Below are 12,719 nucleotides of genomic sequence, written 5' to 3'. Positions count from 1 at the left end.
GAAATAAAAGTTTTGTCGTATCTGCTTCCTGTTACCATTTTTTCTTACTATTTCTTTTCTGAAAATTTGGCTGCATGTGGTTGTTCTAGAATATTTCCTGAAAGCACTTGAGTTGTCCATACTGGGACAATTCTGAGTTCTCTCCAGAATTGTACACATTCTGCAATAAGCTTTGTTCTGGAGAACTGTTGGCTAAAGAATATAGTCCTACTTAATCTGGAGGACTTATGTATATAATCACTAAAATTTTAAGTGTTGCCTTTGCTTGTCAGTTGTCACAGAAGTCATCTTTATGCCACAGGTAGGGGCATGTAACTTCAGTTCAGCATCTTAGGCCGTGTTTAGTTCCAAAATAATTCTTCAAACTTCCAACTTTTCCATCACATCAAAACTTTTCTCCACACATAAACTTTCAACTTTTCCGTCACATCGTTTCAATTTCAACCAAATTTCCAATTTTGGTGTAAACTAAACACAGCCTTAAAGTTGCTAGAAGAGCAATGGAAAAAGCAGAACTCCAAAGCAGTAGTCTGATCATATGTAACCATCATGCTGACTGCTGAGAGAGAGAACAAGTGAATAACAGAGACATAAAGTTACAAATATCTACTCTTTCTTTTATCTAAGCTAAAAATGCTACATATATCTTCCCTTTTGTCTGAAAGAGAAGTACACAAATATCTGTGGCCTAAGGAAACATGCCCCCATCCCCTTTGATCCCAAAGTGATGGGCATTCAATTTTTGCTGCAGCTTGCCTATATTAATTGTGATCCAACCAATAGTATTAGTATAGGATAAAGACCATTACCTGCTTGTCCGGCATGTCAGATTGTCCAACAACTCCAGAATTCAGAGAATTCAGTTTTTGTATCTTCCCCTGCATCAATGTACAGGCATCTGGCAAAAAGAAGCCAAGAACATGTTACATGTCGAGTGGCAACTGGCGAGGGAGATCTAAAGAACTTCCAATGCAGAATCTAATGTATATAACTGAAGAAACCTCAAGTTCATGGATGGATTCATCACTCCACGATCCAGATGGTTTCCAAGAACAGACAGACTGAAGCTACGCAAATCAGATTCAGAGTTCAATCTGAGATTCTGACAGTGGAATCCCCGAGCAGCAAATCCTTCATGCTCCCTGGATCTCAGGGCGAATCTCAAACTGCATCCAAAATCTTTCGGTTTCCCCCTCTCCCAGATTCAGATCGAATTCGCATCACCAATAATAATAATAATAATAATAATACAGTAGTAATTTTCAGAAGGAAACCCATTAAATTTAAACACAAGAAGAATCCCAGTGGTTGGTTGACACGTGGAGGCTGACAAGTGGGTCCACGTGGACAGGGAGCAGCACGGCCACGTGGCCCACAGGTGGGTCCCACGGTCCGACTGGGTGGTGGGCCCAGCCGCACCAGATCCCTTCTCCTCCTCTTCTTCTTCTCCCTCCCGTCACATACAAAAATGTCGAATTTTTATACTATCTCGAAACGATAAAAAAGAGCACAAATTCTTCTCCTGTTAGTAATTCTGTTCGAATTCCTCTCCTTCCCCAAAAAAGATTGGAGTTCATCTCCGCCACGCGGGGTTACCGATAAAAATCCCCCAAATTTCCGCTCCCACCCCGTCGGATTCTCCCCCGAATCCGCAAGTTCATCGTTTTCCGCCGATTTATTTTTATCTGGTTTTGTAAACCAGCAGCCCAATTGCTCTCTGCCTTCGTCTACCTCGTGGAAGATTCCGGGTCAAATTCTAGACTTTTTTGGTGGGTTGCGTGCGAGGGGTGGGGGTTGCTTCGAAGGCAAGCGTGGGGGGAAGATTTGGATTTTGAGGAGGGAGGGAGTAGGGTTTGGTAATTGGAGGAGGTGGAGTAATGGAGCTCGGGTTGGGGGTGGGGATGGGGCTGGGCGACCCGCCTGCGGACTACGGCTCGATCGCGGCGGTGGGGATGTTCGTGGCGCTCATCTGCGTCTGCATCGTCGTCGGCCACCTCCTCGAGGAGAGCCGATGGATGAACGAGTCCATCACCGCGCTAATCATCGTGAGTCTCGACGCGAGTTCCCTGTGTTGTTTATTATTGTGAGATTTTGTGTTTGATTGCTTGTGGTGTGTGTCTGGGGTTTCTTGCAGGGGCTGGGTACTGGAGGAGTGATTTTGATGGTGTCGAGCTGGAAGCACTCGCGCATACTGGTGTTCAGCGAGGATCTCTTCTTCATTTACCTGCTCCCGCCGATCATATTCAATGCGGGGTAAGCTGTTTCATGCGAATTAAGATTGTGCTATTGTGGTGATTTTCTTTATAGTTATAGTTGTCTTTGCAAAAGTAGTGAGTGGTAAGGAAGAAATATGCAGTGGCAATTAGTTGTGAGTTCCATGCTGGAACGTGATATAATTGGGTTGTTACTAAATGGAGCTGCTATTGCTTCTCCCTTTGAGATTATCATGCTAATTAAGGAAGATCACTTATGGGATGTATGCGTTTTGCGTAGTACATGTAAATTGTACCTCTTCAGTTCTGTCGTAGGAGTATTTGGAATGGAAACTTTTACCTTTTCCACTTCTTTGTATCAAACTGATTTTGCTAATTAAGGTATACCTAGCTATCAAATGCATACACATAGTGCACATTATTATACCAATTAAACTCTCTAATCTTCCAGTAGGAAAATTCTATTACGTCATTTAAAGTTTTAACATTAGTCAGCAAGGTGATGTGTGGCTTACTGTTCTTTTCTCTCTCTTTCTTTCCTGAGCAGGTTCCAAGTTAAGAAGAAGCAATTTTTCCGCAACTTCATGACTATTACGTTGTTTGGTGCAATTGGGACCCTAATATCTTTCAGTGTAATTTCCCTCGGTAAGTTGTTTCCCTCTTTAAATTTTACCTGGCATGTTGTTTGTGCTCATCTCACTCACTTGTACATTCCATCACAGGTTCTCTTGGACTAATATCAAGGCTGAACATAGGTTCCCTTGATCTTGGAGATTATCTTGGTCAGTTCTTATATGAACCTAATGCATAAGCATTTCGATTGCATGCCTGTGATTCTGTGTTTTGACTTGTTCTGCATGTGAACTTTTTTCAGCACTTGGGGCAATATTCTCGGCAACGGACTCTGTATGCACCTTGCAGGTGTTGAACCAAGATGAAACACCCTTCTTGTACAGCTTGGTTTTTGGGGAAGGTGTTGTTAATGATGCAACATCAGTAGTGCTATTCAACGCAATGCAGAACTTTGATCTCGCAAATTTCGGCAGTGTTAAATTCTTGCAATTCATTGGCAATTTCCTTTATCTGTTTGCCACGAGCACCTTTCTTGGAGTGGCTGTAAGTTCTTTCCTGCTCACTCCAGTCTTTAGCTTTGTTAAAGTTTTTTTTTTTCCTAAAGCATGTTATGACTGCAGGCTGGACTTCTCAGTGCTTATATCATAAAAAAACTGTACTTTGGCAGGTTTGTACTTAATACACCACATTATTTGGTCGATAATGTATGATCAATCACCAGACATTTTTATAATAATTCTCTAATCCATGAATTATACCTTCAATCCAGGCATTCCACTGATCGTGAAGTTTCTATTATGATGCTCATGGCTTACTTATCTTACATGCTGGCTGAAGTAAGCCCTGTACTATTAGCATCATGCTGCAGATTTCAGCACCATCCGCTAAATGTAATTGTTACTGATAGTCTGATACTAACCTGTTGCTTTCTGTGTCAGTTGCTTGATTTGAGTGGTATTCTCACAGTGTTCTTCTGTGGTATTGTAATGTCGCACTATACCTGGCATAATGTAACAGAGAGTTCCAGGGTCACAACCAAGTAAGTATCTTTATGATTTGTTTCAGCAAACTTGATGCCGTTTTCATTTTTTCAACTCGATGGTTTCAAATACATCTTTCCTGAAATTATGGACCGTACTGATGCTTCTGTAATTGTTTACTCTACAGGCACGCCTTCGCCACATTGTCATTTATCGCCGAGACATTTCTATTTCTCTATGTTGGTATGGATGCATTGGATATGGAGAAGTGGAAGATTGTTGGTGAAACATACAGGTATGCTCTCTGTGGGTGTTGTGGGAAGTAACCATATATGTTGTTCAGTTGACCAATAAATAGATTACTGTAAGATGTGTAACATATTTCTTATCCTGTGCAGCCCAATGAAATCTATTGCTTTGAGCGCCACTATTTTGTTCTTAGTGCTGGTCGCAAGAGCTGCTTTTGTTTTCCCACTATCGTTTTTGGCAAATTTGACCAAAAAAACTGAAGAGGGAAAGATCTCTATTAAGCAGCAAGTGAGTATTTTATTTAGCAGCATCTTAGGCTTGTTATCTTCTCTTATAAGGGGACATGCAGGTTACTTACATGATGTGGGTTATTCAGGTTATTATTTGGTGGGCGGGTCTGATGAGAGGTGCTGTGTCCATTGCATTGGCTTACAATAAGGTAACACCTTATGTCTGATCTTGAAATTTCATATTTGCCTGGTTGCCAAAAGACACATGCAGCTTGCCTTTTTATAAACTATAAATGGTTCAATGAAAAGGCTAGTACTTTTGCTTGTAATTGTTGCTTGCGCTTCGTGCTTTGATAAACCTGTTAATTTGGCAATTGCAGTTCACAAGGTCAGGCCATACTCAGCTCCCTAGCAATGCTATCATGATAACTAGTACAATCACTGTTGTTCTTTTCAGCACAATGGTAAGTTCTCTCTCTCAAACAACCACAACCCCCGTGCAATACATCCTTCGATCTGATAAAATCATCTCTCTTGTGTTCCCTCAGGTCTTTGGGCTGCTGACTAAGCCATTGATCAGACTCCTGGTTCCAGCAAGACACCTCAACCGGGAACCGAGTGCGCTTTCTGATCCACCTAGCCCGAAATCCTTCCTTGATCCACTGATCCTGAACGGTTCCGATGCCGATCTTGAGATTGGTGTGGGCATTCGCCGACCGACAAGCCTCCGACTTCTCCTAGCAAGCCCGACGCGGTCGGTCCACCATTACTGGCGCAAGTTCGACAACGCCTTCATGAGGCCGGTGTTTGGGGGCAGAGGATTCGTCCCCTTCGTCCCCGGCTCGCCAACTGAAAGGAGTGTGCCCTTACTCCAGGGAACTGAGAACTAGAAAACTGAAACTGAATCTCAAAGGAGCTTGCCATTACTCCAGGGAAATGTGAGCTAGAAAACATAAACAAAGATTGCGTAAATCTGAGGTAGAAGAACAATCAGCAAACACAGTTTCTGTAAATTTATCTGAGGTAGTAACAGTGTTCTTGGTAGCTGTGGTACATGCTGATGTGTTATGTACCTAATATTGTAGATAGCATGGATGTATATATGTATAGCCTCTGTAGTTTAGCAAGAAATGGTGCTGAAAATTTTGCCACAATTTATACAATACGGTATAATTTTTGCATTCAAGAGTGAAAATGTTGCTGAAATTTTTGTAGTTTCTTTTTTTTTTTTCGTTTCTGAAATTTTATTTTTGGAGGTGAACACGTGGGTTTATTGATAGGCTTCTCGAAGCCTCCATTCCCAAATATAGCGCGGTGAAGGAAGGGCGGCGACCTCACCGGCGGCGGCCTCGCCGTCGTTCGTCCCCTGCTGTCCACGGTGGCGTGGATGCGGGGTATCGGCGACTCCGGCGGTGGCGCGAGAGGGTGCATGGCGGCCTCCTCCTCCTCATCCCTTCCTGGTGGCTTCCCCCAACTTCTCCGGCGGCGCGGTGGGGCGGCTCGCCGGCGACCCTTCCCGGCGGCCCTTCTGCCGCGGCGGCGGCAAGGCGTCCTCGCCGGTGGCGCACGTGGCTGATTTCCTTGGTTAGGCTCTTCCCCCTCGAATCTGAGCGTAATTTCTCTCTCTCTCTCTCTCTCTCTCTCTTTTTTATGGTTCAACTTCAAATTTAGTTCGAAATCTGATAGCTTAAACCCTGCGCGAAACACAATCAGAGCCCAATTTATTTGAAGCACACATTGGCTAACAAATTAACGAGAGCGAAATGCTGCTCGCACGCTTATTAGAGAATGAAGCCACACACTGATGGTTCGACAGAGATGAATTACATACATATATGCACAAATCACGCACACTGATTAGTGATTACCTCAAGGTGTGGCAGGCACACCTTGAGATGGTTAATTTCAGATGAAACCCACACTTCTCCCAACTCGATACACGAGCGCAGCTAGCTGCATCGGTCGGCACAGCTGCAATGCTCAAGCACAGACCATGCATGCTGCTAGCAGCTGGTAGCTAGCTAGGAACTTGATGAATAAACAGATACACACACACCCACACAAGTATTACAGATTTACAGAAGGACAACACATGCTTAGCATGCAAGTGATTCCCGGAGCAGGCGGTCATGAATTAGATGGAAGGATGGAGAATGCTGGCATGGAAACATTTTGTTTCGTCAGTTACAGGACCAATACTTGTTCTTCAACGACAACCAGGAGCATGCTGGAAACTTTAGATCCTCCTCTTCCCCTTGTTCACTTCCATTTTCTTGGTCTTGGGGCTGTGGCTGCTTGTGGTTAAGAACAGGATGCTTTCTCTGTGTGTTAATATCTATCCTCACCTGGTCAGGGACAAGGTCACCAATCAACTCGAGCTCCTTCAGTTTTGAGAGATTTTTGATGCCTGAGAGAGAATTCATCTTGGTGAAGGACCAGATGATCTTCTCAAGCATAGGAGCTGCCCCTTCGGTGAAGCTGATGTTGGTGATGGTAGGGCACTCAACAATAAGAAGGTCGAGCTTGGGAAACTCTCCTTTGTTGAAGGTAAGCAGGGTATCATCATAAGAATTGCCCAAGAGAAGTAGACAGCATATGCTTGGTCTTTTAGCGAAGATTTGTAGGTCATCATGCTTCATCAAGGTAGAGTAAAGAGTCACCTTGGAAATTTTATTGGCATTTTCAAATGATGAAAGAAGTGGCTTCTTTCCCTTCAACTCGAGCTCCTTAAATTTTGGAAGGCTACTGACCCCAGGATGAGACATTATGTTGGCGAAGGAGTACAAGATGATCTTCTCAAGCTTTGGAGTTGCTCCATCTTCAAAGGTTATGTTTGCCTCAAAGTTCTTGCTGAAACCCTCAGCAAGTAAGTACTTGAGATGTTGGAATTCATCCTTCTTGAAGGTGAGCATGTATTTCTCAAGAGTTTCTCCCTCTTCAGATAGTGAAAGAAGGAACTTGTTTCTCTTCAATTCGAGTTCTTCTAGTTTTGGAAGGTCCCCGACTCCATGAAGAGACTCTATGTTAGTGAAGGACAATACAATCTTCTCGAGCCTTGGAGCTGCTCCTTTCTGAAATTCGATGCCTCTCATGTTGTTGCCCTCAACAAGAAAGTACTTGAGATTTTTGAATTTGTGCTCATTGAAGGTGAGTTTGCCATCTGTGTATCCCTTGTGTCTGAACCTAACATAGGATAAGTTGGGCAGATCACCAAGACCCTCCAGATTTTTCTGTTTCAATGAGGTGCAACTCAAAGTTACCTTGGCAAGCTTAGTAAAACATTCAACCAATAATGTAAGAAGCTGGCCCTTTTGCGTGGTACCCTGGAGGGACAGGCTCTCAAGAAGCTTAGGACGGTATTTCAGGCAACGGGAAATATACTCTGGTAAGTCTCCATTGGATGGAGTGCCCTCTCCTTTTGTACTAGGAACAATAGTGATAGACAGAGACAAGAGGCACTCACATAGGTCACTGATTGCTGTAAGCAAATTCTTAAGTACACTGTCCTTGTCGTCTATAACCACATCGAGCTTCCTCAGCTGCCATAGCTTCCCAATGTCTTTCAACTCTCTGCTAGTCCATTGAGCCTTGACACTGGAAAGTACCTCCATGCTAGACATTTTTTTTATCTTGCGAGGAATTTGGACGCTGGAGGATAATGGCGCCTCATTCCTGAATGAAATGTTGTTTTTAACATTACTTGATCTGTTTGAATCAATACAGCCAGCCAGCAGACGCTTTAGCTTCAGGAGCATGATATGTCTTGTTGCATACTCAGGCACCCTGGATTTTTCACATTTTGGTCCTTTTAAAAAACTTATTTCGCAAATAGACCCTTGAAAAAACTTATCCAAAAAATGGTCCTTTTTGGGCGCCAGAGTGGCTGGCGCCGTCATCCAACGGGACGGCGCCAGCCTCTCTGGCACCGTCCTCCTGCCACCGTGGCGCACGCGAACCGATGTGGCAGGAGGAGGGCGCCAGCATGGCTGGCGCCGCCACCTCCATTCCTATTTCTCTATATGGAGTTGCAACGGTGTCATTTTTTATTTTATTTTTTCGGATGTTTTTTCACACTCAGGATCATGATACAACCAACCACAAAAAAAAATTTAAACTCGAACTACCACTTAGCTAAGTCTGAAAATATCTAGCATACCACTTAGTCTACTTTGCACCTTCACTAAAATTAGACCATAACTCCTTTAGTAAAACCCTTTGATCAGCATGTTAAACATAATTCACTCTACCACTATATGAAATTACTTAATCTAATTCAAAATATAACCACATGAAATGACATATATAAGTTAAACAGTACATAGAGATGTAATTTTTTTTATTTTTATTTCATTTTTTTGATATTTTTTTCACACTTAGGAGAACATAGGAACCAACCATATAAAAAATAAACTCAAACGGACAAAATATGTGACATGTAGAATTTTCCAAAACTCTACCGAAACGGACAAAATATGCCATCTATTAAAATAAGCGTAACTTTCTCATACGGACTCGGAATCAGGCAAATAATATATGCACGGACATCTACAGAAAAAGTTACATCCGATTCTCCCCGCTTTGTCGGGTTCGGCAATATTAAAACCTCCAAATTCCGCTTGCAAGATTGTGTTTTCGAGGAGAGAAGTTTTTCGGTGGAGCTTTGGAAAATTCCACATGCCACATATTTCGTCCGTTTGAGTTTATTTTTTACATGGTTGGTTCCTGTGAGTTCCTAAGTGTGAAAAAAATATCAAAAAAATAAAATAAAAATAAAAAAGTTGCACATCTCTCTCCTCTGCACTAGTTCGGAGAGAGAGGAGAGGAGAGGAAAAATTCTACATGTCACATATTACGTCCATTTGAGTTCAATTTTTCTATGGTTGGTTCTTGTGTGTCCCTAAGCGTGAAAAAAATATCAAACAAATAAAACAAAAATAAAAAAATTCGGGGGGGGGGGGGGGGGCGTCAGCCACTCTGGCGCACTCCCCCTAGCCACCTCAGCATCGCCCCACCACGTCGGCAGGGGGACGGCGCCAAAGAGGCTGGCGCTGTCCTGTTGAACGACGGCGCCAGCCACTCTGGCGCCCCAAAAAGGACCATTTTTGGGATAAGTTTTTCTAGGGGTCTATTTGCGAAATAAGTTTTTCAAAAGGACCAAAATGTGAAAAATACAGCTCAGGCACCTCAGTTTGCCAAATATCCAATACCTCCAGCTCATAGAGGTTGTTGATTTCAGTAGGTAGCTGTGTAACATCTGTTCTCCTTAGGCTCAAATACTTGAGTAGTAAAATATTATTGCAGATGTCCTTGAGGTAGTGCTGGTTCCTCTGGAAGCATTGACAACCTTCTAGATCTAACACCTTAAGCATTGACATTTGAGATGTTTCAGGGAGCTTTCTCAAGAACTTGTCTATTCTATCAGAGCCACGGAGTCGGATGTCATTGAAAATGGAGAAATGGCGGGCCAAATGACGTGACAGACGTGTCTCCACAATATGTTGTTTCTTGGCTATTCTGGTAATAAACTCATGAACAAGATCGCCTACAATGCCGCTCTTTACCTTTCCTGCACCACCAATATCACTTGGATAGACAAGCCACATATCAATGAGTGTATCAAAACATCGTTCAGCATGATGCACTGCACTAGGCCAGTCTTCCTTAGTTACAGCCCTTCTACAACCCAGCGCCCTACTATGGTTGACCGTCTGACAGGATAACCAGGAGAGAAGATTGCTAGGTACAGGAAGCATGACTTGTATTCTTTGCGGAGATCAGTGTAGGAGAACCTGATCATCTTCTTAGCATTGATGCCTAGTGATTTTTTCGAATCCAGGGAATCAAGCAACTTGCGTAGATCTTCTTTGCTTCTGTTGGGATTGGCGTAGAGGGCGTGAGCGAAGATCTTCATGCAGAATTCGCTTGGATAACACTTGTCCAAGATGTCACGGAAAATCTGGTTTGCATCTTTATTCACCCTCTTGCTTGTAAGCTTGAGCAAAGTATCATAGTACAAGCCAGCAATAGAATTGGTTATAGGCTCCTGCTGTGGACAGCAAATTTCTTTGGCCTTCTGAATGTTCGGGGTGGTCACAACCATTGCACTGCCGGAGCTTGACAGCTGATGCAAAGCATTTGTGATCTCCCTCCACTGGGATGCATAATCTTTATCATCTTCAATGATAATCATGGTCTTTTTACCACCCAAGAGTGTTTTGATCTTGTCACATATAATTTGGATTGTCATCTGCTCCATAATTTTTCCTGTGAGTTGTTTGATCTTTTGCTTGGTATCTTTGATAGCATTGGCATATTCATCCCCACCTGGTTTATGTATGCCTGGCTCCCCCTTAAACGACCTATCTGCTCTGGGAGGATGGGGAGGAGGCCGGTGATGTAGACCCTGTAGGACTTGTTGCTTAACCTTTTGGATGATTTCTTCAATCTGATCCTTGCCCAACATTGTAGTAGCTGTACTAATAGTAGTAGGAGGCTGAGGAGTTGCGGTAGTAGCTTCATTACTAATCTTGGACTTGATTTTTCCGATGTTTTCCTTGGTTTTGTTGGCAGCAACAGCATGTTCATCCTGAGCTACTGGTGCCTTGTTTTCCTTTGCTTCATCCTTGGCTACTGGCGCCTTGTTTTCCTTTGCTTCATCCTTGGCTGCTAGCGGCTTGTTTTCCTTGGCTTCATTGGCAGCACTAGCATGATCATCCTGAACTGCAGGTTTAGGTTTCGTTAGTCCCTCCTCCTTGAGAGATTTGTCAGCTTCTGGTAGCTGCTGCTGCTGCTGTAGCTCCTGCAGGATGCATTGTAGGATGTCTTGTTTAGTCTTGTGGATGATTTGTTCGATCTGAACTTTCTCCAATGTAGCAGCAGTAGTCGCTGCAGCAACATGGCTACTGCTATCACTACTGATAGCAGTAGTACCTTCCTGGACCTTCTGGGGTTTGCTGGTTGCAAGGGGGAACACCTCGCGCAGGATGGATTCATATTTGGCTTGATCGAGATGAATTGAAAACTCCGATTGGCCTGATTCGATATGCTTCTTAAGCTTATTGGCCGTCTCGGGGAATATGTTCTGTTCACCCAATGGTTGGTTAGTCCCCATTATTGCAACATTTGACACGGCATTAGGCTGCAGTGCTCTGAAGAGTATGCCCACTGGCTCGGTCTTGGAGATACTACCATCAGGGGTTTGGGGGATTTCGTCTTCAGTCTTGTTTCCATACACAGCTTCTCCTTTACTTTTGTCTTCTTGTTCTTCTTCTGCAGCACTGTTCTTAGTAATATTACCCTCGATTTCTTCCATCTTAGGATTAACCTGTCGATAAAAGTCCCTATGGATATCATACAATATTTCCCATCTGTAATAATAGTAAACATCCCATTGCAACATTTGATCATCCCGGTCGTCCACCTGGCCATGATCTTTGCCTTGCTTATTGAGAGATTCGCATTCGCGCAGGATGTAGCAGAGGATGGCCTTGGTGCTGATTTGGTGCCAAGAGCGGTGGAGATGCATCGCCGGGAGGTTAATCCACACAGAGCGGTCGAAATGGGTGGTCGCCACGGAAGCCAAAGCATCGCGTGCATTGGCTCCTGCGGCCACCACCACCTCCGTTGAACCACCTGGGTCGCCGCGCTGCAGGTAGGTGTCGATGCAGTTGCTGCAGTCCTGCGCGAGCTCCCGGACCTGCTTCATCCACGTCCGGACCTGCTCGTCGTGCTCGCCACCGGGTGGCTCCGTCTCGGTCAGGTGAGCCAGGAAGCTCCTCATGCTCTCCATCTCCTCCTTGATGAACTGCACGTCCTTCACGCGGCCTAGCAACTGCGCCTCATCGCGGATGAGGCCCAGCAGCGTCGTCACGGCGCCCGCCGCACCCTCAGCCATCGGATCTCTCCCCCTGCCTGCCGGCGACGAGCTGGCTGGCTGGCTGGATCGAGTACCTACCTAAGCTAGAACAAGTCAAGCTAAGCTCAGGCCTTAGTGCATTGGGGTCATGGGGGTGTGGGGGGTGCTTGCATGAGACTACTCAACTAATGGTTTGATTAATTCCTCTTCAGACCGGCACTATTGCATATGCACCTTACCCCTTGAGTTGCTGGTTCCATACTTAATTCCATGCTTGTTGCTGAAATTTATGGAATATTCTATGCTTGCCCTAGTCTTAAAGAAATTATGAAATATTCTCTCTTTTTCGTTCTGTAATGATATTCCTTGATTACTTCTCTCTTTTGGATCACTGTCATGCAGCCCTTTACTTCTTTATAATTTATCCTTTTCTTGCTTTGATTGTCTGCAGATCCATTCTTGCTTGCGACATTGCCTTATGAAGGGCAGTAATTCTTTTTTTTTTTTACCACCATTGGGATGTGCTGGCCTGGAGCTAGGTACGTACTGCTACTTCATTAATTTTTGACAGCTTAATATAAGATGGAATATAATGCATTCATGGCGGTATGAATACCTC

The 12,719-nt window shown here is 44.0% G+C and overlaps 1 protein-coding gene and 1 pseudogene across 1 annotated transcript; one reads left to right on the top strand and one right to left on the bottom strand.

The window, feature by feature from the left end:
* The first annotated feature begins 1,472 nt into the window (after positions 1 to 1,472).
* Positions 1,473 to 5,451, top strand: LOC127754252 (sodium/hydrogen exchanger 1-like). Its single transcript, XM_052279736.1, has 13 exons — positions 1,473 to 2,045; positions 2,135 to 2,253; positions 2,761 to 2,858; positions 2,936 to 2,995; positions 3,088 to 3,329; positions 3,407 to 3,453; positions 3,556 to 3,622; positions 3,725 to 3,825; positions 3,954 to 4,061; positions 4,165 to 4,303; positions 4,392 to 4,454; positions 4,626 to 4,709; positions 4,794 to 5,451. The coding sequence occupies exons 1-13, from the start codon at positions 1,878 to 1,880 to the stop codon at positions 5,133 to 5,135; spliced, it is 1,638 nt and encodes a 545-aa protein (XP_052135696.1). The 5' UTR covers positions 1,473 to 1,877; the 3' UTR covers positions 5,136 to 5,451.
* A 345-nt stretch (positions 5,452 to 5,796) lies between these two features.
* Positions 5,797 to 11,853, bottom strand: LOC127754253 (uncharacterized; annotated as a pseudogene).
* Between the last annotated feature and the right edge of the window lie 866 nt (positions 11,854 to 12,719).

Source organism: Oryza glaberrima, chromosome 11 (assembly GCF_000147395.1).
Source record: "Oryza glaberrima chromosome 11, OglaRS2, whole genome shotgun sequence".
Lineage (NCBI taxonomy): Eukaryota > Viridiplantae > Streptophyta > Magnoliopsida > Poales > Poaceae > Oryza > Oryza glaberrima.
The sequence above is the reverse complement of the archived record's forward strand: the minus strand, read 5'-3'. Positions and strand labels throughout refer to the sequence as shown.